This window comes from Polypterus senegalus, chromosome 18 (genome assembly GCF_016835505.1).
Source record: "Polypterus senegalus isolate Bchr_013 chromosome 18, ASM1683550v1, whole genome shotgun sequence".
In the NCBI taxonomy this organism is placed as follows: domain Eukaryota; kingdom Metazoa; phylum Chordata; class Cladistia; order Polypteriformes; family Polypteridae; genus Polypterus; species Polypterus senegalus.
Window position 1 is genome coordinate 21,392,504 of NC_053171.1, and position 27,952 is coordinate 21,420,455.

At 42.6% G+C, this 27,952-nt stretch overlaps 1 protein-coding gene across 2 annotated transcripts in view; it reads right to left on the bottom strand.

The window, feature by feature from the left end:
- ccdc88c (coiled-coil domain containing 88C) overlaps positions 1-27,300 on the bottom strand; it is a 217,997-nt gene extending 190,697 nt beyond the window's left edge. The window contains exon 1 of one of the 2 annotated variants that reach the window (XM_039742336.1): positions 27,282-27,300. Coding sequence is in view for 1 of the 2 variants with exons in the window: in XM_039742335.1 (XP_039598269.1) it covers positions 10,726-10,785 (60 nt within the window). In the remaining variant the exon portion in view is untranslated. Of the gene's footprint in view, positions 1-10,725; positions 11,185-27,281 lie in introns of those variants that run through there. The other variant, XM_039742335.1, reaches the window with a different exon arrangement.
- Positions 27,301-27,952: the final 652 nt, after the last annotated feature.

Sequence of the window (27,952 nt, forward strand, 5' to 3'; positions counted from 1 at the left end):
AGTCCCTATTTAAAACTCTTGACCAGTATGGTGGTACATTGAATGGCACTGCTACCTTATGGATCCAGCATCCTGGTTTTAGATCACATGTCCAGTCAGTATTGATGTGGACAAGCAAGAGTAGCCAGCACTGCCTGGGCTAGAATTAAGTGCAGGTACGGTCACTAAACAAATTCCCCAGGTGGAAAAAAACTGTAGCCCCAAACCAAAATTACACAAACTAAACCCAGCATGGCGAGCAACTTTGCATACCTGTGCCAAGTTCCAAAAATACCTCCTGAGGCACTTCCCTAACAAAGCACAGGTGTGGTCACTAAATAAAGTTCCCTAATGGGACAAGTCTGGAAAGAAAAACAGCCTGAGGTCTTCCACCGCAGAGATGGGGAATCAGGACAAAACGTGGAGGATGTTAGGCTCAACGGTATGGACAGATATGCATACACACACACACGATCGTGTATCTCTATTTATATAAAATCAAACGTCCGTCTGTCCGTCCATCTGCTTTTCATGGGAAAAGTACTTAACAGATTTAGATCGGGTTTTTTCTAGAATTTACTTGAACATTCCGGTTGCTTTTGCGACTTCTCTCATTGCGCCAATGATCATAGTTCGCTTGCAGGAGTGATATATTTGCGCTAGTCCGACACAGAGGCTATGGGCTGAGGGGATGGGGAAGCGTGGCGTCAGGAGTGGGGAGTCGGTCTACCTCTGCATTTTGGAGTGTAACTTGCCTCCCTCCGCTTAGCTAGCGATGATTTATTGATTTTTAAAGTTTGTCCTGGTACACTACTACGTGGGTGGAGCCGCAGTGAAAGGCTAGTACTTTATATATAAGTTGGCGCTTTTCCACTGCATAGTACTGCACAACACGGTTCAGTTCAGCTCACTTTTGGGGGGTTTCCACTGGGAACAGTACCTGGTACCTGGTCCTTTTTTTAGTACCACCTCAGCCGAGGTTCCAAGTGCGCCGAACCGTTACCAAAACGTGACGTGTAAACTCTGCTGGTCACTGATTGGCCGGAGAAAATTGTCATTACTGCGTCACTGAACTTGCGACACGAGACACAACAGACCCGCTAGATTTTTAGCACAGCCAGCGAAGGTTCGGACGCACCATTTTGTTTTAACCAAAAATGGCTGTTTCGTGGTCTATTGAGGAAGTACAGACGTTCCTCTCGTTGGTAGCCGAGGAGCGGATCCAGCGAGAGCTGGATGGGGCGACACGGAATGAAAAAGTTTTTCAGGAGGTCGGCGCAACTATAACGACACGTGAATAATCCCGACTACTCTAAAGCGGTACTGAACTGCAGTCGAAACGCAAACCGAGCCGAACTGAGCCGAACCAAGGTGAGCTGTACTGAACCGTGCTGTGCCGTACTATGCAGTGGAAAAGCGCCAAGTGTTGGATCGATACCAAAAATCTGACTTTAGTATTGGTATGAGCTTTCAGACCTCAGTAGCTGGACCAGAATGGTTTCAAGGCAAAAATCTGATACATTCCCCCCTAGTCGCTGCCATGCACACCTCTGCAAGTCATTATCAGGAACAGGTGAGGGTTGGAGTTCACTCTTCGGAGAGTCCAGGACATTTATTTAAATATATACATCCTAAGACCGAGGGTTAGAGAGTCCCCTTGATGATCTGAGCTCAATAACATACATATCTTCTTATATAATATGCTACCGTAGCGCTCCGTTTGCCTGTCCAGGATTTTAAATCGCCTGTAGCTCACAAACCATTTGACCTACTGACCCGAAATTTGGTACACATATACTACGTGACGTCTACTATCCGCTTTCGGGGGGATGACTTACCTCCAAGGTTATTCCTCTTTTTATTTTATTTTAGAATCAACTCCTGGGAGTGGCCAGCACGGCGGCGGTGTGGCACATGCGTACGAGTGCCGTTCTCATCCCTACCACCTTCGCCGTCACTTCCCCTACCTCTTGATATTTTAAATCATTCTTGAGGCAGATTGAAGACTTAAGTGCCAGCTTAAGTGAAAAATTAAAGAAAACGTACTAAGTAATTGCAACACAAACACTGACTTAATCGGTTTTAACATGAAAAAGATGTCGACGAAAGAAGAGAAGAAGCGGGCCGCTAGGGTGGAGAAAAGAAGAGCTGCTCAGGAAGCACACCAACCTCTGAGCAAATGAACGCTAAACGTACAGAGAAAGAGGATGAAAACTAGGAATGGTCAAGTCAAGTGAATTCACTGCACGTTATTCAATATAACAATCAAAGTGCAGGATGGTTAGGACGACTTGAACTTCCAATTGCGCTAATAAATGACTGAGCACATGGTGTTTGAAAATTATCACTTACTTCTGGTACTGAAATTAAAGAAAGTGTTGGGGTAACAGACAAGACCCCAATTATAGTAGGCCTGCACCTGGGATCTTCTTCAAAGTCCTTCCCTCTTTGATCTGGTTATGGATTTGTTGAGTCGTGTGATAAAAGAGCAATCCACCTGGTGCAGGCCTTCTGCTGATGATACTGTTGTGTAGCAAGGAATTGGACAGGACGTTGGAAGGATGGAGAAGGGCATTGGTAGATAGAGGATTGAAGATAAATAGGAAGAAGACAGAATATCTGAGGTTTAATGATGGTAAGGATTAAGAACTTCACATGCAGGGAAAGCCATTGCAAAAACTGGGTAAGTTGAAGTATCTCAGATCAGTGGAAGCCCAAGATGGAAAACTAGACACAGAGATAATCAACAGAGTGCTAAGCGGATGGAACAATTGAAAGAAGGTATTGGGAGTATTGTGTGCTTGAAGAATTAAGGTTAAGGTTAAAGGTATAGATTTTAAGACAGTGGTGCGACTTGCAATGATGTATGGAGCTGAGATGTGGGCAGTAGTGGAAGCGCAGGAAAAGAAGCTGAACGTGGCAGAAATCAGAATGTGGAGATGAATGTACGGAGATACAGAAAAGAACAGAATAAGAAATGAGACATTCAGAGGTACAAAAAAAGTCAGAAAGATATCTAAAAAAATAAAGGGAAGTAGATTGAAGTGCTATGGACATGTGATGAGAAGAGACGATGAATATGCAGGTAAAAGAGTGATGAGAAATGAAAAGTGCAGGGTTAGAGAAAACACAGAAGGCCAAAGCAGAGGGGGATGGATACTGTAAAAGACGATCTGAGGGAAAATGGGCTTGACTGGCGTGAAGGTGCCGGACCGAGCTGTTTGTAGACGTTTCATGAAGCACATCAACCCCATGTAGGAGACTGAAATTAAAGAAATGCTAATTTAAAAGCTGGCAGTTTTCAATACTTTTTCAGTACCAGTATACAGCAAAACCATAATATTTTAAATATACAGTATATACATACACACGCACTTGCGTAATCTAGCTGTTCCACTTTATGGACACTCCCATGTGAATTGAATGGCTTTGACTGTCTCATAACAACAACGTATGTCAACGAATACTGGATTATACAGTAAGCTGATATCAGGTCCTCATGGTCGACATATTCAATGCAGAAGATATCAGCAGGTGTAAAGAACTGGACGACCAAATCATTATGGTCAGAGCATTTCCAAAACGGCAAGGCTTTTAGCATTAGTACTGCCTATTAGTAGTCTGAGAAAGAAAAAAAACATGAATTGGCAACATGGTGGTGGGCGTTCAAAATCCATCAATATGAGTGGTCAACAAAGGCTACCCTGTTTGGAGGGTTACAGGAGTAATGTGTCACGACATAGTGCATTGAACCGTGGTGCATACGGGACTTTATATCCACAGGGCAGTGAGAGCGCCCAAGTTAGCCCTATCTAACGTCAAAAGGGCATATACGTATCAAAAATGGACCTTGGGTCAAGAGAAGATTGTCACCTGGTCCAATGAATCTTGTTTTCTGTTGTATCATGTGGATGGATGTCCAGGTACATGTGTGTCATTTCCCTGGGGAAGAGATGGCACCAAGATGCACTGTGGGAAAACAACAAGTCAGAGGAGAGAAGGTGATATTTTGGGCACAGTTCTGCTGGGTAAACCTTGGGTTCAAGCATTCATGGGGACACTGGTTAGGGGGCATGCTTTAAATTAAACATCACTACTGACAAAGACACCCCTTCAATGTAACGGTATTTGCTGATGAAGTGGCATCTTTCAGCAGGATAGATGTGCCCTGCCACACTGCACAAATTGTTCTGGAATGGTTTGAGGAACATGATGAAGAGTTCAAGGGTTGTCCTGGCCTCCAAATTCCCCAGAAAGAACACAAATATTATTTTTTTATTATTTTTAAAACTTTATTAACCCCAAAGGAAATTACTTGGCTTTTTCGCATACCCCTTGGGGTCAGAGCACAGGGTCAGCCATTGTACAGCGACCCTGGAGCAACTGAAGGTTAAGGCCACTGAGGTCCTGTGCATTGTACGTGAGCAGAAGCAGCAGAGCGTGAGTGAGTAAAGGAGACTAAAACAGATTAGAATGTGAGGAAGTAACTTATACTTGGCAGGCTGTCAAACCAAGAGGCATGGCAGCACACCACTAGAGTTGGCTTTGAATTCCACAGCCTAGCATTGTCCACCTGAGGTTTACACATTTTTTCCGCTTTCCTTCCACATTCCAGTGATCTACATGCCATGCTGATAGGCATCTTTAACTTGCCACCTTATACACAGGAATGTGCCCTATCACATACAAGGATACCATCCAGGGTTGACTCCCACCTCGACTCTGAACTTGAGAAGGTTTGAACAATGCACGGATGGATAGTTTTTGTGAAATGTGGAGCGACACTGATGGCAACCTCCCTATCTCAAGGCATCTGAACTCTGGATTGATTCGTTGACTCCTGTATTGGCCGTGTTTTTGTGGATTCCACCCCAGCCAAATCCTCAAGTCTCTCTACTCCTGCAGGTCAAGCACAAGCTGTTAACATTTTCGGATGTCCCCAAAACGGCCTAATATGAGAAGGCCAGGGTACGTGTGGTAATGCATCTTGCGTTGAACTGGCACACCATTCGGTTTCATTTTTCTCATTGGAGAACTTGGGTCTCTTTTCAAGGAGTTGAGATAAGCCCCAGTAGAAGAGGACGTATTGAAGGTTTTCAGCACAGAACTCAGTGCCAACTACTAGCATGGCATTTGCACCCACAGGTGGACTAGGACAACCCTATCATGTGCCAGCACCACACACAAAGCATTGGATAAAGATAAGAACACACACAAACACACATGGATGGACAGCTTGTGAAAGAACAGAAAAACATTTCACAAGTGTGTGTATGAAACAGAACAGAACCCATTTTGAAGGTCAAGGAGCCCACAGCACATTCACTTTTGTGAAAGAGTGGCAAACTAAAACCGACAATGAAAATGCTTGTGTTCATGATTTTGGTATTCTCCATATCAGACTTGCATGTTATCCATTCAGCCATTAACTGTATGAACCCGCTTGGTCCATTGTTGGGTCACAAGCAGGAAGGGCCTAGACCGGCAAAACTGATTGCAAGGCAGGAAGCTGCCCTAGACAGGATGCCAGTCTATCTCAGGGCACACACCCACAGTCAACCCTGGTGGTGCCTGGTGAAAGACCCACACAGATGTAGGAAGAACATGCAAACTCCAGAAAAACAGACACCAAGCTCATCCTCCACCTTGACGGCCATCTTTGAACTACAAATTAAATGTATACTAACCTGATCACTCATGTTACTGTCAGATTTAAATATAAACTGTACTTTAGTTGTTTGTAAATATAAACCTTAGTTCACGTTAGCCAGAATACCTTGGTAAAAAAGTAACACTTTATATAACAATGAAAAAAAAACTCATTTAGAATGACAAACAAAGACACACTTGTGAGGTTCTATGCTCCTTCTCAACCACTCAGGTCTGCTGATGGCACCAAGTCCCAGTTTGGACTCTTTTCATGTGTAGTCCTAGCTGGTGGAACAAGCTGCCCACCTCCATTCGAAATTCTGACACACACAAGTGTTAAAGAAGTGTTTGAAGGCTCTCATGTTTGGTGAATTTCTGTCTAACTCATTAGGGCCGAGATGGATTCTTGTAACCAAAGCTGATGTCACATTACACACCTTCTTGTTTTGGGGTAAGTCAGACCTGCTGACTACAGTCACTGATCTCATCACTGCACCATGTCAAGTGACACAACTGAAAATCGCAGCCCGTGTTACAAACAGACAGACAGACAGATAGGAAAGGCACTATATGATAGATCAGGGGTGCCCACACTTTTTCAGCCTGCGAGCTACTTTTAAAATGACCAGGTGGAAATGATCTACCTACATTAAAAATGCTATATACATACACACTCAGTATATTTTATATATATATATATATATATATATACACATACAGTACAGGCCAAACGTTTGGACACACTTCCTCATTCAATGTGTTTTCTTTATTTTCATGACCATTTTCATTGGTAGATTCTCACTGAAGGCATCAAAACTATGATCGAACACATGTGGAGTTATGTACTTAACAAAAAAGGTGAAATAACTGAAAACATGTTTTTTATATTCTAGTTTCTTCAAAATAGCCACCCTTTGCTCTGATTACTGCTTTGCACACTCTTGGCATTCTCTCGATGAGCTTTAACAGGTAGTCACCTGAAATGGTTTTCACTTCACAGGTGTGCCTTATCAGGGTTCTTTAGTGGAATTTCTTGCTTTATCAATGGGGTTGGGACCAGCAGTTGTGTTGTGCAGAAGTCAGGTTAGTTGGACGATCATTTATTTTCAACAGGACAATGACCCCAAACACACCTCCAGGCTGTGTAAGGGCTATTTGACCAAGAAGGAGAGTGATGGAGTGCTGGAAATGGTCATGAAAATAAAGAAAATACATTGAATGAGGAGGTGTGTCCAAACTTTGGGCCTGTACTGTATGTGTGTATGTATATGTATATATATATATAAATATATGTATATGTGTATATATATATATATATATATATAAATATATGTATATGTGTATATATATATATATATATATATATAAATATATGTATATGTGTATATATATATATATATATATAAATATATGTATATGTGTATATATATATATATATATATATTATATACTGAGTATACTTTATACATAAAATATATGTTGTACTTTGCATAACTGAATAACCTTTATGGCACAATAACAATTCAATACATTTATGGTCACTACAGTATTTGGATTTAATAATCGTCATGTGAGAGAAGGCTGACACGTATAAATAAGTAGATCTGAATAATGCAGTCAAGGAGCTTTTGAATTCACCCGAGTGAAAAATGACAGCTGTCTGATTAACTGCGATTTTAGTTCCCTCTCCTTTTTCTTTCTCAGATCGCTTTTTGGAAGGATGTCAGTCTCGTAGTTTTTATGAACAGTTCGACAGTGCCTTTCCACTTTTTCCTTCTTTGGAATAGCAATGATAGATTGACAGATCAGACAAACGCACTTCAAATGTGACATTGTGAGAAAAAAATCCTCTTCCAATTCCACATCCAGCCCACAATTTTTTTTTAAATCCCTTCTTTAGTCGATAAAAATTGGAAGGCTAACTAGATCACAGCCAGAGTTTTGCAGTAGTTTGTGTGTGTGTGTGTGCGGGATGACCAGTGTGTTAAAAGAGAAGAGATCTCAGTCTGGCCACCCTGTATGTCAATCAAGTGTCATAGGGAGGATATATGATAGACTAACGTTTAAAAAAATGTTTTTTTTGAATGCAATGCGATCTACCGGTCGATCGCTATCACCCCTGTGATAGATCGATATGATAATCTGAGGTATAAAACAAAATAAAAATCGCTACACTCTATGCTTTGTACTGCCAGCTCAATGCTCATTGGCTCTCAAGTCTAACACACAAAGACCCCGCCCCTCCAACCTGTTTGATATTATCCTAGCCCAGGGGTCTCCAACTCCAGTATTGGTGGGCCGCAGTTGCAGGTTTTCAAGCGGACTCTTTTTTAAAGAGTGCTCTGTTTGTGCTGCTAATTAACTTCTTGTGAATTCATTTTAATTTACTTGTTTTTTTAAGATTTGTTCCCCTAAATTTCTCCGTCATTCCTCTGAATTTCTTCCTCTCTTTCCTTAAATGGCATTCAAACAGAAATGAAATGTGAAGTGACGGAGCCACCAGAAGACCAACTAAGTCAGAGCCTTAAACTCCAACCAATTTTACTCCAACCAGCTGCTTAATGAGGCGTTGATTCCTGTCATTCACTAAACCTGTTCTTTAATTCCATGGCTTGTTGCTGCTCTCGTTGTCCAATAGCAGACATTTCCCAAATTGTTGATTTTCTCTTTTCTGTTCAAATGTTTTGTGGACCTGAGCAGCTCAACATTCCTGAGACCTTCATCTTTCTTTATTTTCAGATATTCTATGATGGACACCAGTTGTTTTGGCTCATTTTGGATCTCATTATTGTTTGGCTGCTAATTAAGGAAAAAGAAACAACAAAGGGGTCGGAGTCTTCAAGAGCAAGTCAATTAAAATGAATTCAAAAGAAGTTCATTAGCAGCAAAAACAGGTCAATAATTAAGAAAAGGGTGAGAATGAAAACCTGCAGCCACCGCAGCCCACCAGGACTGGAGCTGGCGACCCCTGGCCTAAAGTCACATGAGCTTAAGGAATTGTAACTGCTTACCTTCTGTTAAAACTCTTCCCTTGTGACGGGGAATTATGTACCCTTGCCCTGTAACACTTGTTCTTAAACTGTCCCCCGGCGTGATGTTTGCTTGATTACACAGTATTTGTAAGTCACTTTGGATAAAAGTATCTGCTAAGCAAATAAATGGCAAAGTGAATGACAGGATGGGTATTTTAAGACATTGTGTCGTCTTGTGTATAGGAGACAAAACATGTCTTGGAAAGCCTGCTTGACTCCCTGATCCACTCACACGCTGAAGGGATGGACGGAGGCTTTTAGAGATGAACACAACACATTTTGCGTGGATGGGCATAAAGACAGTCTGAAAGTGCGTTGATACTGAAACAAGCAACCATTTAAAATGGCATTTTGTATTCGTCATTACCCTTGTGCTGAATACATAAATAAAATGCATGCGAATGTTACCTATAAAATGCACTTCTGTTTTGAAATGGTGGCAAATACATCAAACTGCATTCTTTTAATTTAAAGAAGCCATGCATTTTGCAAAACCACAACTTGGCAGGGGTCCCCAACACAACATTCTCAAAACTCTCCCTTCATGTCATTGTTGTGATAGGAAACGGCCCCAGGCGGGACGCCAGTCCATCGCAGGGTGTTCTTCACACGTGTGGAGGTGGTGGGGGCAGAACATGCTGCCAGAAAAGCTTCCAGCCGCTGCAAAGACAACAAATCACAACATGCAGGCTTGATTGATGGAAGGGTGTGTGGCTTTCACTTCATTAAGAAGCATCTGAACCTCAGATTGACTCCTCGTCTCCTCTATTTGTTGTGTTTGCGTGGCTTCCCCAGAGTCTCTGTTCTCTCGCAGGCCAGACACAAGACGTTCCGTTAGGTTCTCTGATGATTCTAAGATGGTCCACTATGTGCAGACCTGGGTGTGTGTGGTAATGTATTGTGAATTTGAAATCTTTGTGGAGTGGCACTGGTGCCCTTCTTGTCTGGAGGCATCTGAACCCTAGAGGTGTTCCTAATCTTCTCCGTTCACTGTCAGTCTGGGTCTAATTTTTTTTTTCCCTCCCACAGGATACACACAAGCTATTAAGTGGTCTGATTAACCTAAAATGGACCAATATGAGCCAGCCTATGTATATGTGGCAATGGATCTTTTGTTGAACTGCAACACCATTCAAGTCCTACATCTTGCTGCCTGCACCACAACGCTATGCACTGGCTGTTACAGAAGAACACAGCAGATTTTGAGATGGCTGGCATATTGCACAGTCTAAAAGTCTGCTTTTCTTTAATGGCATTCTATAAACCCTTGTGCCGATTGATACGCATATACTGTACTTTTTACTTTAAAACTTTGGCAAACTGCTGGCAGACACAAACTTTTTTTCATTATTTTACGAGGCAAATCATCTTACAAAACCGCATCTTGGCGGGTGTACATAACACAACATTCTTAAAACTGCTCACTTCAAATCAGGCTTGTGACGGGAACAAGCTCCGGGCGGGCCGCCAGTCCATGGAAGGGTGTTCAAAACGCTATGTCTGCAATATATATATATATATATATATATATATATATATATATATATATATATATAAATAAATAAAAAGAACATGATGTCTGAAAAGCCGCCAGCCGCTGCGAAGACCACAGATCACAATGCGCAGGCTTGATTCATGTAATGATGCGCGGCTTTCACGCGATTAAAAAATAATGAAAGTGCACGCGTTTTTTTGGGGGGCGTGTAAATCAATCCTCAACCGACCTTGATTTTATTCAGAAAGCTTTACTGAGTGAACCGAACACCAATGCAGCTACCGATGGGACCGATCGCAGTACGTTAAAGTTAAGCGTGCATGTGAGAGGAGAGGAGAGGCGAGTAAGCGCGGCATGCGAGAAAGGGGCGCGTACGGACGCGGTCGTTAATCTGACAAACCGCCAACGCGACTGTCCTCGGGGGTAGAACTCGATCATGAGAACACCGCGCGAACACACGCCAAAGTGCGCAGAACCCATCGACGAAGACGCTCAGGTGCATCTAACAATTTAACAATTTAACAATTAACACCCCCCCCCGTTTTGTTTTGGACCCCCCGAACAACTCACCCAAGTCACCAGAGGGCACTCCAAGAAGTTCCTCATCAACTCGGAGAAAGTGATGTCCATGGTACGAGACGGAGTAATTGTAAGGGCTTTCAAGTCGGGTCGCTTTAGGGCACTAGAGGCGCGAGGCGAAGGGACAAAGCGACCATCTGTGTTGTCTCTAGATGAATCCCAAATAGTAGAAGCTAAAGCGACGCCCGGCTTCGTCCCATCGTGAGGCGATACTCAAAAATCCAGTCCAAAAATCAAAAAATAAAAATTAAACAAACTCGCCGAATACCCTTTGCAAATAACCTCCACTTAGCAGCGTTCTCGGACAGCCATGCATAGATCAAAAGATCGTGAGAAGAAAAAAAAAAGTAACGCCGCCGCCGCCACCACTTCACCACCTTGCGCCTCTCTCGCGCTCCGCTCACTGCAGAGCATCCAACCTGCGACAGTAAGCACCGCCCGCTTCCAGACAGACATCAACGGTAGCCAATCACAAGTCGCAACCGCCCAACCGTCCTGACAGGCCATCCAATTGAATTTTGTGGAGTGACGTAATCGACAACCCACGGGTCGCTGCTCCGCAACTTAATCGGGAACAAAAGGGAAAGGGGGACGGCACGGAGCTGAAGGATTTGAAGTTGGGAGGAGCGGCGAAGAAGGGTGCGAGCAGGTGCTTTCCTTGAGTGCGGCGAAGTAAGCACGTGCCCAGAAGAGACGAATGTAACAACGTGTTTTGTTGTCTCTGGCAACTTTCTAGGACTAGGCTAGTAAGCTAAACTCGGCAGTATTCGATGAATTGAAGTTTGGCTGAACCTCGTTTCTTTTTCTTTCAGTAAGTTACGAGAAGATCGTTCATTCGGTTGCGTGTTCCTTTTTTTTAGCCGTATCGGTTTCGAGTGTCCTGAATAACTGGAGCGGCTTATCTATTACAGTTGCTTAAAATGGCACCAAAATGAGGTCCACCGACGGGAACCCCTGTCGCTGCGTCGATGTAATGGCAACTATCCACGACGTCAGTGTAGCCTACACGCATAGAACAATGAAAAACGAGACCAGTGGCATGTTAAACGTAAGCCAAAGTCGCGGCAACTTAACACGTAATGTATTGTACATAAAGAGACGTTTTCTCAAATTCATCTTGCAAAACCTGCCAGACGCCCGCGATCTCCACACTCGGTACGCATTTCTCAGGGACTGCTGACACCTACTGTATTTGTATGGTGGTCAGTCCTGGGAGATCCTCAGTTCTACCTCAGATAACACTTAGGAACTTGGCCGTTGTTTTTTGTGATTAGAACAGGTATACTTTTTCATAATTAACTGTTCTGTTCTAACTGCAGAGCCCCATAATTCTACTTCGTCAACTTATGGTGCCAGTGTTTTTCCCATAATTTTTTTTGTACAACATTGTTGCATTAAATTGTACAGTATTTTGTTATTTTGCCATTCACAAAACAAATGACCACAATCCAATCTCAAAAATAAAGGTGGATACAGTACCAGCCAAAAGTCTGGACACCCAGAAATGTTCATGTTTTTGAAAGAAATTTATATCTTTTGTTTATTATTTTAATGCCTGTGCTGAGTGCAAATATGGAACCTTCTGTTCCGTACATGGCTGTTTGCTATCATAGGTCTGCTCAATAGAATTCCTTTTGAAACTCTGCAGTCTTGCCGTTTTTATAGGCCACTGGTGATAAAAAGCCAGCTCGTATAATGGGTGTCTCATCCCTGGTTGATGCAGCTTGGCAGCACCATTACATAGTCCTCCCTTCAAAGCTGCTGCCCTAGTGACCACTACCAGCTCTTCGTTTCTGCTGCTTGTGGCAAAAGCACATCATCGGGCATTGTGTGTGCTGTTTCCTACCCTGCCAAGCAGCACTCCAGATCTCAGCCTCGAGATTCTCCATCAACTCCTCAAAAGAGTCGAGCAGCTCTTTGCAGAATCTAACCCACATGTGCAGAGTGCCAGAATGGATCGTCTTGCCTGGGCTCCAATTGGAAAACCAAAAGAAATGTAACTAATTGTATCATAAATGTTGCAGGTCACCTTGAATAAAGACGTCAGCCAAATAATTAAATGTAAATTTTAAATGAAAGGTACTATATGATAGACAGGCAGGCAGATACATCTTCTGAGGTATAAAGCATGCGTGGTCCTTATTCTTTGTCTATGCATTGTACTGCCAGCTGAGTGCTCATTGGTTCTCAACTCGTGCACACAAAGACCCCCGCCCCCTGAATTTATCCTGGTCAGTTATTGGGTATGTCACATTAGACATTTGACTTCACAGGAGTGCAGCACTGACTGGCTAAGTTATGTAAACGAAGGCTACGACTGAAAGGCGACTAATGTAACATGAGCTTAAGGACTTGTACCTCGCTTGCATTTTATTAACCTCCTTAGCATTACATTGTTTGGCTTGATGATGCTAATACCTTATATACTGTCAAAATGTCTTGTGTGGTATATCTTTGAACGGGAAAACTGCTTAGGTGTACGTTCAGTTACCAAACACTGTTCAGCGTAACGGTTCGTCTCAACAACATTTCTTTTAATCACGTCACGATCAAGAAATAACTTTTGGCTGTCAATGTTCACTTTTATTCCAGGCCACCACACATCATCAAAACAAGGTGGTGTTTGTTTATTTGAAGCAGGGTCAACAGCAGTCCAAACGCGAGCATCCCTTTCGGATTCATCAGAATCACTTTTGGTTTCGCTGCCCATTTCAGAATCACATCGTCGTCGTCGTCGTCGCCAACGAGAGGCTCCTCAACATCACTGTCAAGAGCATGCAACACCTGGGCTGTTGAAAAATGTTTCTTATGAGATGCCGTTATGAGGCCTGGAGAAGATACGTCTACACAGTCACCCTAGTACCACTCCGGCCTGATGCTTGTGTAAGACGCGCCTACTGGACTGCCAATACTGATGCTCTATATAAGAAAGGTCAGAGCAGACTATACTTTCTGAGAAGGTTGGCACCCTTCAACATCTGCAGTAAGATGCTGCAGATGTTCTACCAGACGGTTGTGGCGAGTGCCCTCTTCTACGCGGTGGTGTGCTGGGGTGGCAGCATAAAGATGAAAGACGCCTCACGCCTGGACAAACTTGTTAAGAAGGCAGGCTCCATTGTAGGATTAAAGTTGGACAGTTTAACATCTGTGGCAGAGCGACGGGCACTAAGCAAACTCCTGTCAATCATGAAGAATCCACTGCATCCACTTAACAGTGTCATCTCCAGGCAGAGGAGTAGCTTCAGTGACAGACTTTTGTCACCGTCCTGCTCCACTGACAGAATGAGGAGATCGTTCCTCCCCCACACTATGCGACTCTTCAATTCCACCCGGGGGAGTAAATGCGAATATTAATTTTATTTTAATTCTTTTCATTTTTATTACTATCTAATTTAATATTGTTTCTTTGTATCAGTATACTGCTGCTGGATTATGTGAATTTTCCCCTTGGGATTAATAACCTATCTATCTATGTACCGTTATTTGAGTAAAACTTGGGAGTAGCGCCGTTAGCACTTTTACAGCCCGAGTCTAACACTTACACGTGACGCCTCTATACGAGTGACACTAACTAACTAACGCGGTTTTTACAGCCTGAGTGATGCTTGGGTCGAACGCTATAAGGAGGTTAACAGCTCTTCGATTATGACGGTCAATTTTGTACCCTTGTCCTGTAAAGTTATTCCTAAACCGTCCCCCAGCCTGATGTTCTGTTCACTTGATTACATTGTTTTTGTAAGTTACTTTGGATAAATGACTCCTTCTTAATTTATTATTCACATATGGCTGCAAAGCCCCATCTTCAGTGTCCTAATGGTCAGCTCCCTTAGCTCATCCTTAGTCATTTTAAATGCTAATTGGTTATTAGAGAAACCTTTGCGATTGCTTTACCACCGTGGACACCTGTTAATCTGTTCACTTGGTTTGCAAGGTGCTGCCATTCTTAAAGTTCAGAACGTATTCAGACCCCTTCACTTTTTTTTTTTTCACATTTTATATTCTAGCCCAGTGGCTGAAGCTTCTGGGGGGACCGTAACGTTTCTATTTGATTTTTGCTAATCATGTTAACTGCTCACCTCCAAGGGGGGAACAGACTTTAATTTGATCGTCGATTAACCAAGCGCCCCTAAACTTCAAGGTTGGACCCCCACCCCACCACTAGCGCCCATTTGGTGCCAGGCACACCTACCTTGTCGTTTTCAGCTTCACATCGGTTGCATCTTAGAGCTAAAATCACTTACATTCATTTTTTTTTTCCCCCCACACATCAAGCGACACTTGATACCCCATTAATGACAAAGTGACAACAGGACTTGAGGATTTTTTGCAAATTTAAAAAAATAAAAAAATGCAATATCCCATTGACCCAAATATTCCGACCCTTTGCTCTGACACTTGAAATCTGGCTCGGGTGCATTTCATTCTATTGGTCGTCTTTAAAATGTCTGGCGTCGCCTCCTGTGGTCAGTTCAGTTGATTGTACTGTTCAGGATTAAGAAAGGCAGATGGCGGTCTGCAGACAGTCCCACAGCTGACAAAGACCAAGCCCTGGGGTCAAAAGAATTACCTGCACGGTTCAGAGACAGAGTTGTGTTGAGGCACACATGTGGGGAAAGCTGAACATTGAAGCCTGCAGCGCTGAAAGTTCCCAAGTGGCCTCAGTAATTCTGGAAATTTGGAACGACTATCATTCTTCCTAGAGCAGGCTGCCTAGCCAATTGAGCATTCTGGGTAGGATAGACTTTTTGCATAATGTATTAACCCTTAACGACTCACACTGGTGTAATTTGTACACCAATATTAGTCATTTTTGTCCAGCATCCTTTTACTTGAACCTACCAGCAGCATCCGCCATCTCTCTGTCGTCAGCTTGATTTCACTACAAGTGCAGGGTCGCAATGGTTTCCCTCAGTTGTGCCCCCAGCCGGTTTCAAGAGTGGATGCACAGCTGCGAGTTCCATACGGTGCATTTGGTACACCATGTGGGTACTTACGTATGTATGACAACGATGAGATGTTCTTCTCGTCTGCAAAGTGAAACGCGATTCCTGTGCAAATCCTGCAGTGGATGAAAGTGTGACCGGTGACAAATGAGCACTGGAGAAGTAGATCAGGTTTATTCTCAGACTGTGCCATACTATTCAGTAATATGATATTAAACTGCATCACAGACACGCACAATTCAAATTTATTGCAATATTTTATGTTACAACCTCACAACATGCATACAACACCACTATTTATTTCTGGAATACATTTTCATACAGATGATGTAGCTCAAAGTGCATTATATGATAAGGAAACACTGTGTTAACACTGAACATGCCATGTAAATATAAAGATGTAATGGGAACAATAAGCTGCTACGTCCCCGTCGTGTTCCTAGTAATACATTTAATTTGATGATTTGTTATTTTATTTCCACCATCATCATCATAATTAAATGTCGCTAAATGCAGTTTTACCTTTAGCAATTTATCATAACAAATACTATATAATAACTAACACTTTTTCTGTATTTTTAGGTGGTTGTTTGCACTTTGCACGTAATCGAGGTAATGCATATGTAATCATGACAAAATTCCACCACCGTTTTCAACCTCCCTGTGAAAATATTTGAATATAAAGTTTGATAATAAATGGAGATAAATGATTGTGTATCGCAGTGGTTCTCAAACTGTGCGGCGGGGCCCCCTAGGGGGGTGTGAAAATGTGAAAAAAAGAAAACAAGAATTGAAAATCTGAAAAATACAGTGCGTCCAGAAAGTATTCACAGCGCATCACTTTTTCCACATTTTGTTACGTTACAGCCTTATTACAAAATGGATTAAATTCATTTTTTTCCTCCGAATTCTACACACAACACCCCATAATGACAACGTGAAAAAAGTTTACTTGAGGTTTTTGCAAATTTATTAAAAATCAAAAAATTTGAGAAAGCACATGTACATAAGTATTCACAGCCTTTGCCATGAAGCTCCAAATTGAGCTCAGGTTCATCCTGTTTCTCCTGATCATCCTTGAGATGTTTCTGCAGCTTGATTGGAGTCCACCTGTGGTCAATTCAGTTGATTGGACATGATTTGGAAAGGCACACACCTGTCTATAGAAGGTCCCACAGTTGACAGTTCATGTCAGAGCACAAACCAAGCATGAAGTCAAAGGAATTGTCTGTAGACCTCCGAGACAGGACTGAGCACAGTGGCCTCCATCATCCGTAAGTGGAAGAAGGTCGAAACTACCAGGACTCTTACTAGAGCTGGCCGGCCGTCTAAACTGAGCGATTGGGTGAGAAGGGCCTTAGTCAGGGAGGTGACCAAGAACCCGATGGTCACTCTGTCAGAGGTCCTCTGTGGAGAGAGGAGAACCTTCCAGAAGGACACCCATCTCTGCAGCAATCCACCAATCAGGCCTGTATGGTAGAGTGGCCAGACGGAAGCCACTCCTTAGTAAAAGGCACTTGGCAGCCCGCCTGGAGTTTGCCAAAAGGCACCTGAAGGACTCTCAGACCATGAGAAACAAAATTCTCTGGTCTGATGAGACAAAGATTGAACTCTTTGGTGTGAATGCCAGGCCTCACATTTGGAGGAAACCAGGCACTGCTCATCACCAGGCCAATACCATCCCTACAGTGAAGCATGGTGGTGGCAGCATCGTGCTGTGGGGGGCAGGAACTGGGAGACTAGTCAGGATAAAGGGAAAGATGACTGCAGCAATGTACAGAGACATCGTGGATGAAAACCTGCTCCAGAGCACTCTTGACCTCAGACTGGGGTGATGGTTCATCTTTCAGCAGGACAACAACCCTAAGCACACAGCCAAGATATCAAAGGAGTAGCTTCAGGACAACTCTGTGAATGTCCTTGAGTGGCCCAGCCAGAGCCCAGACTTAAATTCGATTGAACATCTCTGGAGAGATCTTAAAACGGCTGTGCACCGACGCTTCCCATCCAACGTGATGGAGCTTGAGAAGTGCTGCAAAGAGAAATGGGCGAAACTGGCCAAGGATAGGTGTGCCAAGCTTGTGGCATCATATTCAAAAAGACTTGAGGCTGGAATTGCTGCCAAAGGTGCATCGACAAAGTATCGAGCAAAGGCTGTGAATACTTCTGGACATGGGATTTCTGTTTTTTTATTTTTAATAAATTTGCAAAAACTTCAAGTAAACTTTTTTCATGTTGTCATTATGGGGTGTTGTGTGTAGAATTCTGAGGAAAAAAATGAATTTAATCCATTTTGGAATAAGGCTGTAACATAACAAAATGTGGAAAAAGTGATGCGCTGTGAATACTTTCCGGATGCACTGTGAATATATTGAAACCAAAACAAATTAACTTAAACTACATTCTGATGCTAGAAAAATAAATATAGAGTTAAATAAATGTCGATAAAAGTTAAGTAGGTATAATAAAATATGCATCTATGATCTATCATTAATTAAAAAAGAACAAATTGGTATTAGTGGGCTCCTCTCAAAAAAAACGTTAGGGGGGCGCGATTAAAACTGTTATGAAAACTCAGGCTGCAAATACTTAAAGGTTGACAAACGCTGGTGTATCGATATTATCAATTAGTTATGATGAGAAACAAAGATATGACATCTGAGAAATGCTTCTGATGATCTTTTCCTCTCTCTCTCTCAGTATACGAGGGGAGCGCACTCCCGATTGTTTTTTTTATTTTTCATACATTTGCCAAACTTTCTAAGTTCCTGTTTTCACTTTGTCATTCTGGGGTGTTGAGTGTTGCTTTTAGAGGGAGGGGGGTGGGGTGGAACTGAAATGATTTTAGTGCCAAGGCTGCAACATAACAGAACGTGTAACAAGTAAAGGGGTCTAAACACTTTCTAAAGGCACTATATACTGTAGATATGCCAATCGTATGTAATCATATATTTTGTAAATACTTTGGCTACACCAACCCAAGCCTGACCAGTCAGTTAATCTCAATTGACCAACTGGAACTCCCAGCCCGGGACAATCAATGCACATCTAAAAAATGCTGGCGTCACCCTCGAGGTGACGTTAGTGACACGCGGTACTTTCTTTCAATATGACCACACGGTTCCCAAGTCTGCCGGCCTCCGACTATTAAACTCGAGCTACCTACGCCTGCTTCTCTCAGCAGAGACTGGATGCTTGCCAAGGGCCTCATTACAAGCATGACATGACTAAATAATTAATCTGATGGGACACCCAGTTTGATTTGCACTGTTCAGTCAAGCACACCCTAATGGCTGAACAAAAGGGCCTGGCTCATCTGAATCAACAGCCCAGCACTGCAACCTTGGACGGTCTGGTGGGATATAAAAGCACCGGAGAGGTTTCCATGACAGCTCTGCCACACTGGAGGCTTTGTTTGGTGGCACCCTTACCGAGGGGTTGCCCGAGTGGCTCCTCGTGTACTGCATGACGACATTCTTCCTTACGACAGGCTTCATGCCTTGTGGACGATACACCAAAGTGTGGAGAATCCCCGTTCCGGTTTGTGTCCACATTGTCCCAAAAAAAGTAGATAATTTTACGCTAGTGCTTTGAGGTGATGCCCTCTGTGAAAGGCACTATATAAAGTGAACTGTATATGAGCTGTTGACTGCTGTAAAGCATAACATCAGGATCCGAATAAGCAAAGCAATCTCAGAGAATGTCTGAAATCAAAATATGGTAGGTCTCTCTCGCTCTGATATTCTATTGTAAAATAAAAACTTCTATCATCTCACCAATTGTCACCTCCTGCAAGGGTTCGGCTTCCTGTCACCTGTTGTAATTACGTATCTGTGTTGCGCCCACACCCTGTTTCTCTCAGTAGGACTGTGACCCTGACCCCGGCTGGAGGGGACGTGACGCTTCTCTTTGATGGAGATCATTTCAGACAGCTTCTGCTTCCCCTACACGCAGCCCACCATTCAGCTTCGCTAATGTTTACAGCTCCCGACCTTTGTTCTGACCTTCACTCTCCAGTCCACGGCGGTCAAACAAACAGCCACTGATTGGGCCTCGTAATGACTTCCTCTTAATCCCGCTTGAGGCGGTGACAGCGGCTGCATCTGGGCAGAGCTGATGAGACCCACCACCTCTGGTGTAACACTTAGGGGCTTTTCATTTCCCAGCAGCATCAGTGTGTGTGGGCAGTTGCGAGACGGACACCATGGTGTGAAGTTAACAGATGTTTACGGTCATGGAGAAACAGAATTACACCCCATGAAATGCTGTCTTCTTTTTCTTTATTTTTAACGTACACTCACTGGCCACTTTATTAGGTACGCCTGCTCAACATTAATATCTAAATCGGCCAATCACATGCCAGCAAGTCAAAGCATTTCAGCCTGTAGATGTTGTCAAGAAGACCTGCTGAAGTTCAAACCGAGCATCAGCATCAGGAAAGAAAGAAGACTGAAGTCACTTTGAACGTGGCAGGGCTGTTGGTGCCAGACAGGCTGGTCTGAGTATTCAGAAACTGCTAATCTTCTGGGATTATCACGCACAACCCTCTCTAGGGTTTACAGAGTGTGGTCCAAAAAACAGAAAATATCCAGTGAGCGGCAGTTATCTGGGCAAAAACAGAGGACAGAGGAGAATGGTCCGACTGGTTTGAGCTGATAGAAAGTCAAGAGAAACTTAAATCAGCACTCGAGGTGTACAGAAGAGCATATCTGAACACACAACATGTCCAACCTTGAAGCAGGTGGGCTACAGCCGCAGGAGACCACACCGGGTGCCACTTCTGTCAGCTACAAACAGACAACTGAGGCAACAATTCGCACGGATCGACAAAATTGGACAACAGAAAACTGGAAATATGTTGCCGGGTAGAATGAGTCTCAACTTCTGCTGCAACGCTCGACTGGTAGGCTCAGAATTTGGCGTCAACAATATGAAAGCCTGGATGCATCCTGCCTTGTATCAACGGTTCAGGCTGGTGGTGGTCTAATGGTGTGGGGGATGTTTCCTTGGCACACTTTGGCCCCTTAGTACCAACTGAGCATCGTTTAAATGCCACAGCCTACCCGCGTATTGTTGCTGGCCAAAGTTATTATAATTAAAGAAAACTAAAGTCAAATCTGAAACTATTATTAAAAAAAAAAAAAACATTTTCGTAAACTGAAATAAAATTAACAAAACTGAAATGAAAAACTAAAACTAAAAACTATTAATGTAGCTGCAAAGACTAATTGAAATAAAATAATTTACTAAAAATGTTTTGTTTTTGAAATATTCTTGGCGTTAGTCTTTAACTCTTGTAACTTTTAACTCTAAAACAGAAAGTCATCCACCACAAGCCGCATGCATTTATTCATCCAGTGAACGGCGGCTGATGACAGCATTTGGCGGTGACAGGGCGACCTGAATACAAGCGTGTGACGAAGAATGCGAGTTACCGTGCGAGAATGGCGACAGTTCTTCAGGCGTGACAGCTTGGTATATTGTAGTCCAAGTGGTAGTGAAGCATACCAAGGTGAGGATTTTGCTTTGAATGTTCTCAGAAGCTTTCAAACCTGCCGTTCACTGGATCTCCGGAGCACAAGAGAAAAGAGTTCGATACAGATAATCCTTTAGAGAATTTCATTCTGTTCATTAATGATGGCTTGTTAGTGGTAGTTCTGACTGAGCTCAACTGTGACACGAGCGCCAACAAAATAGCGCCGATTAAAACGCGCCGACAAAATTGCGAAAGTTTCATTAAATATGAATTACTAGTTTAAAAGCATATATAATGTTTATTTTAGAAGTCAATATTATGAGACATGGCACGCAGATAGTCCTTAAGATTACACCCTGCATATGTAGGAAGAATTGCAGCAAGACATCTTGATAGTTGAGCGTATTTAGACTTGCTGGCTGCCTGACTGCTGGTAATTCCGCTTTGTATACGACGCATTATGCCAACCCTCGACTGAGTAATTTGTTCGCGGCATGCCATCAGCAGTTATAACAGTTATAACCTAGCACATAATGTGTACATAATGCGCACGTACGTGTCCCACTCTCTTGGCCTCTCTCACGATTTTGTCGGCGCGCATTTGTCGAAAACCAGTTAGCGGGTTTGTCGGCGCTCATTTGTCCATCGTGGTTTTGTCAGGGCGCATGTGTCTATCGCGCTTTTGTCGCTGAACCGAGCTCAAGATAAGGTATGTACACATCAACTAACAGAACAGCACAAACGAAGGTAAATCGCGGGCTGCGTGAGTCTGATGTCCGTTACGATGAGCTGCCTCTTTTCTTTGTGCTTCTTGTATATCAACATGTAACTCAAACGTCTGAAGTTGGAATGTGCTGGTCAACCAAACCTGTACCGTACGGACAGAAAAATCACAAGTGAGTAACGTTTCAGTTTATTTCTCAGGTGTCTGCGTTTCATTGACAATAATTCAGCTGCCACTTTCAAAGGAGAAATCCTTTATGAAAATAAAATGGCACCGATCAAGAGACTGACTAGGACATCACATAAGATCAGCATATTGTTACTGACCAATCAGTTTTGCCTTAAAAAGGTCGTTTAACAATGAAGCGATACAAACCTTGTCAAATTCCTGACAGGTAATTAGTTGAAGAGTCTGCCAACTGCTGAAAAACTGAACATGCTAATGTGTTTTACTATTTATTCCATGTTTATTAATTTATCTTTTTTTAGTTTACATTCACAGCTTAAAATAGCCAATTTTGTGAAAATAATCCAGCAGCAGAATTATGTTTTAAATATTTCTTCCCCTTTTTCAATTTTTCTCTCTCTCTCTAAATAGAGGGTCAGTTCAGGCTGGACAGTTGGGAGACAAAGTCAGAGAGGCGAGATTGTGTTGGTTTAGACATGTAAAGAGGAGAGATTCTGGGAATATTGGGAGAAGGATAGAGCTGCCAGGGAAGAGGAAAAGAGGAAGGCCTAAGAGAAGGTTTATGGATATGGTGAGAGAGGACATGCAGGTGATGGGTGTCACAGAACAAGATGATGAGGACAGGAAGATATGGAAGAAGATGATCCACTGTGGCGACCCCTAATGGGAGCAGCTGAAAGAAGAAGAAGATGCAGAGGCTTTTCAAGTCTCACCACCCCTAACCTTCACACTACATGCTTGATTTTCTTTGTTTCCCTCAGTAAAGCCAGTTGGGGTCTGCACACTGATTCAAGCCTAAGACCCCATGATTTTCATGATCACAACTGTCAGAACGCAGTAGAATCTATTTTCTGATTTTTGATATCTTTTCAAGCAAGCAGATGGCAAAAGTCTGTCTATAAATTTTCTGTGCCTGAGATAGAATCAGAGATCAGTATAGCTGGTAGAAAATAAAGTCTAGTATGGGAGATTTTTGAACGCAGTATTGAAGCTGGCCATTATAAGTACATTGTCTTGGAGCAGGATATGGTGTGGGCAGTTGACATTTAGAATTAAAAAAAAAAAAAAAACCCTCAAACATTAAAATTCACCTAAATTCCATCACAAATTGTCCCATTCTGGGCAAAAAAAGGAAAAGATGAAAAGTGCCAACAGTCGGGGCACATTTGTTCAGCACAAATGACACAGAAAATATTTTAAAAATTTTAAAATAGTATAAAATTGATCATGTTTAGTATCGGATTCTGGTTATGCTCGTTTTTAGGCAGACAAAAACAAAACCGGATAGTAAACCATGTAGTGGAGTAAGCTTCTACTAACATTAAACTCCATTATTATATCCAAACCCATTTAAGCGTACAGTTCTGTCCGATTGTGACACAAAACTAAACTCCATAGTAGCTCTTTAACCATACCATAATTACTAAAACTAATCGATATAAAAATAAATTAGAAATGTCTTTGTGAAATAAAAACTAAAAATGCATGATGAAGGAAAACTAAAACTAAACTGAATTTCCAAGTTAGAAAGAATATAGAAATAAAAACTAACATAAAAAGGCAAAACTATAATAACCTTGTTGCTGACCATGTCCATCCCTTTATGACCACAGTGTACTCATCTTCCGATGGCTTCTTCCAGCAGGATAACACGCCATGTCACAAAGCTCAGATCATCTCAAACTGGTTTCTTGAACATGACAAGGACTTCACTGGACTCAAATGGCCTCCACAGTCCCCAGATCTCAATCCAGTAGAGCACCTCTGGGATGTGGTGGAACAGGAGATTTGTATCATGGATGTGCAGCTGACAAATGTGCAGCAACTGCATGATGCTATCATGTCAATATGGACCAAGCTCAATGAGGAATGTTTCCAGCACCTTGGTGAAGCTACGCCAAAAAGAATTATGGCAGTTCTGAAGGCAAAAAGCGGGTCCACCCCGGTGCTAGCAAGGTGTACCTAATAAAGTGGCTGGTGAGCGTACGTGGACATGCCCAGCTTCGATCTTCATTTAAATAGTATCTGTAGATAAAGATGATCTAATATGGCCAACATCACACCACATTTACATTTTGTAGTCTAGTGTGTAATTTAAATAAATATAACTGCAAATTTGGAATTGTACAAAAAGTAAATCCTCCCGTCCACTTCCTCAAATACCTTAAATTAGAATTCCAGTGCCAATGATGAGGACATCATTAGAGGGGATCTTAATCTCAACCTTCTTGAGCATCCGATGTTTAGTTTGGTTTACTCTTTGTTGTTCAAGTGTGTGTTCTTACCATTCTAAGATCTCAAAAACTTCAAAAAGACGCTAAGAGATTACAAACAAAACCAAAAAAAAAGACCATTCCAGATCATTTACAGGTGGAGAAGATTTCAAACAACTGCCAACAAACATATCAAGGCCTGGGCACCCCAAAGCAGAATGCAAGATGCCGCTAGAAGTTTCTAAGAGCCCTCGAACTTCCTCATGGGACATCCCGGTAGCTCATTTCACTGTTGATGTTAAAATACAGAAGGATACCGTTAAAAAAAAAACAAAACAAAAAACACACACATGGCTGCACAAAGGAGATCTACACGAGAGGTTTGCCAGGTGGAAACATTTGCTGTCCAGAAAGAATATCAGGTGAAGACTAAGGTTTGAGCCTTAATGGCAGGACCAGGACTTCTGGAACCGCAGAGATGGGACTTATTTGACCAAAACAACTGGAGACCAGCATGGTGGTGGAAACGTTTTGGTTTGGATCTGCTCTGTTGTATCAGGGCATGGACAGCTCACCATCACAGTACGTGATGTACGAGAAGGTGCTTGAGGATAATGCGAGATCATCTGTCAGAAGACTGAAGCTCAAACCACAGTGGACCTTACAACATGGCGATGACCCTAAACATAGCAGTAAATCCAACAAGGAATGGCAGAAAAGAAAGAAACTTGAGGGTTCGGGAATGGAATGGCCAAGTCACATGCCGGTTATGATTCCCATCAAGATTGCGGGGGATAGGGGTGGATTTAAAATGGTCTGTGGACATAGGATACCCCTCAAACATCACAAGGCTGAAAGAATTCCACATGGAGGACTGGGAGAAACGTTCACCCAGTTGACGTCAGAGACTGCTAGACAGTTATGGAAGACCCCTCCCTACCTGAAGGCATCACCAACCGTCAGAGACAAAGGTGGGCCTACTTTTATTTTTTGGTCAGACGGAAGTGGCATATTTGTTCCTTTTTCACTAAATTATTGCAAAGTCACTTTTTTATTCTAATCCCCTTAGAGTTCTACAGATACTACTACTAATACATTTTATTAATATAAGGTGCCTTTCTAAGCAGTCAAGGACACGGAACAAACAAATAAAACCCACATTATTAACAAAACTTAAAACATCAGAAAAAAAATACAGTTTACATGAAGATTAAATCTCGATATGTTCACATGTTCAAAGAAGAAAAAAACTAATCGAAATGAGGCGCCAACGTATCTTGTTTAGGAATGCTTTGGCACTAAGCTTTTGGAGGTTAACGCATCAGCATGCTCATGCAAACTGTATTTTCCAGATTTTTAAGAAATATAATTTAATAAATGTGTTACTGGGTTGTCATTACAAACACATCTGGGAGGAGTGCGTGTTCCACATACTTTGAAATCCAGATTATGGTGATGACTTTCAAGGCACTATACTGCATTAATGTGACCCGACATTTGCGAGATAGACATATGAGCGCCGACTAAATCGCGCCGATTAAAACGCGGCATCAAAATAGCGCCGACAAAATGGCAAAAGTTTCATTAAATATGAATTACTAGTTTAAAAGCATATATAATGTTTATTTTAGAAGTCAATATTATGAGACACGGCACGCAGATAGTCCTTACGATCACGGCCTGCATATGTAGGAAGAATTGCAGCAAGACGTCTTGATAGTTGAGCGTATTTAGACTTGCTGGCTGCCGGACTGCTGGTAATTCCGCATTGTATACGACGCGTTATGCCAACCCTCGACTGAGTTACTCGTTCGCGGCATGCCATCAGCAGTTATAACAGTTATAACCTAGCACATAATGTGTACATAATGCGCACATACGCGTCCCACTCTCTTGGCCTTACTTGCGATTTTGTCGAAAACCAGTTAGCGGGTTTGTCGGCTCTCATTTGTCTGTCGCGGTTTTGTCGGCGCTCATATTTCTATCGCGCTTTTGTCAGTGAACCCTGCATTAAACCTTCAGCGGGAGTGCTAGGTTACTACAGTGACAGGTAATGAATGGACAGCGACATGAAAGCAAGAATGGCACGGGACAAGAGAACCAATTCATCCTTAATATGATTGATTTTTTTTTTTAACCAATACTAAAGTATGGGATATTAACTGGTTGGTCTAAGCAGTCAGACATTGTGGAGTAGAGCAGCAGGTCAGTTAAGTGTAGATTTTGCCATTTGCACAGGAGGCAGTGGGATAAAGAAACATTGGTGACCCCATTTATCACCTTTTTTTTTTTTAAATAAAACGCGTCTCTTGCTGTATGAAGCACAGCCACAATTCAGGTAGACCATTTGGATTGGAGTGCTTGGTCCTCAGTTAACAATACAAGACTCAATGTGATCAGGCAGAAGTTGACACATTCTTCCTCCATGAAAACACACACAGGACACCTGGAGCCACAAGTGGACGGCTTGGTGTCCTTTCCTATTTTAGGAATGTCACCTCCCACTGCCCTTATTACGCCACATTGTTCGCCCCGTCCAGTCCGTCTCTTGGCAACAGACCGCAACACAAATGAGCAAATAGAAGCCGGGGTCGGAGCCACGGGCAGACTTACATTCACTCCCAGTTTTTTTCCACACCTGCTAAATCATCCCCCTAGCATTTTCACCTCGTGTTAGTGGCTTGGCATGTTCAGCACAGTGACCGCTAGACTTTCCTCAGTTCTATCTCCACATCTACACACAAAGGTTGACCTTATACAAAAGCATGTTTGATCACCTTAGCCAGTCCACAAGTGGCTTCGACCACTTATGCTAGACACACAGGCGACTACTACATGCCCTCAAGTCTAACACAGATAATGTGCACAATAGCACCAAGGACAATGACTTCATAAACGTTTAGTTAGGAAATCAATGCCAACCTGATGAAGTAACAACAGCCCAAGGTAAAGTACAGCACAGAAAAGCCCCTCTGCAAAGCAAAGCAGCCAGACAGCCAACAGACCTGTAATTAGACAGCAGTCCTTGGTTTGTCAAAAGATGCCACCATTCACAGCAGGTCCATCACTAACCCTCTCCTGAGCCCCTGGGTTTTCGTGTCTGATGCCTGGAATGCAGTTAGAAGTAGCCATCCCTATAGGCACATAATCTGCACTCCCAGTCCTCCACAGTGCTGGCCCAGTTTTCTGAATGTTTATGAAGACACAAATATCTGCACAGATTTGAAATCTCTAACCATGCTGACCCCTAGTGGTCATTTATATTAAATTCAGCTGTAGCAGGGATCAGTTCAAAATTTACTTCGCTTCAGACCCTTCACTTTTTATACATTGTCATGTTGCACCTTTGTGCTTTAAAAAAAAAAAAATTAATTTTCACCACGTCCGGTAACACTCAACACCCCAGAATGACAAAGTGAAAGCAGGACTTGAAATGTTGCACTTCATTCTGTTGATCACCTATGAAATGTTTGGAGTCACATTGACTAAAAAGTTTTCAGGCCTTATATTTGGTGTTTACATGAAACTCCTCATTGCAGCGTTTCCAACCTGGGGACCTCTTGGGCCTGACACAAGCTTTGCAGCCTGATCTCTACCATTCTTCTGTGCTGATCCTTTCAAGCTCTGCCAGGCTGGATGGAGAGCATCAGTGGACAGCTATTATCAGGCGTCTTCA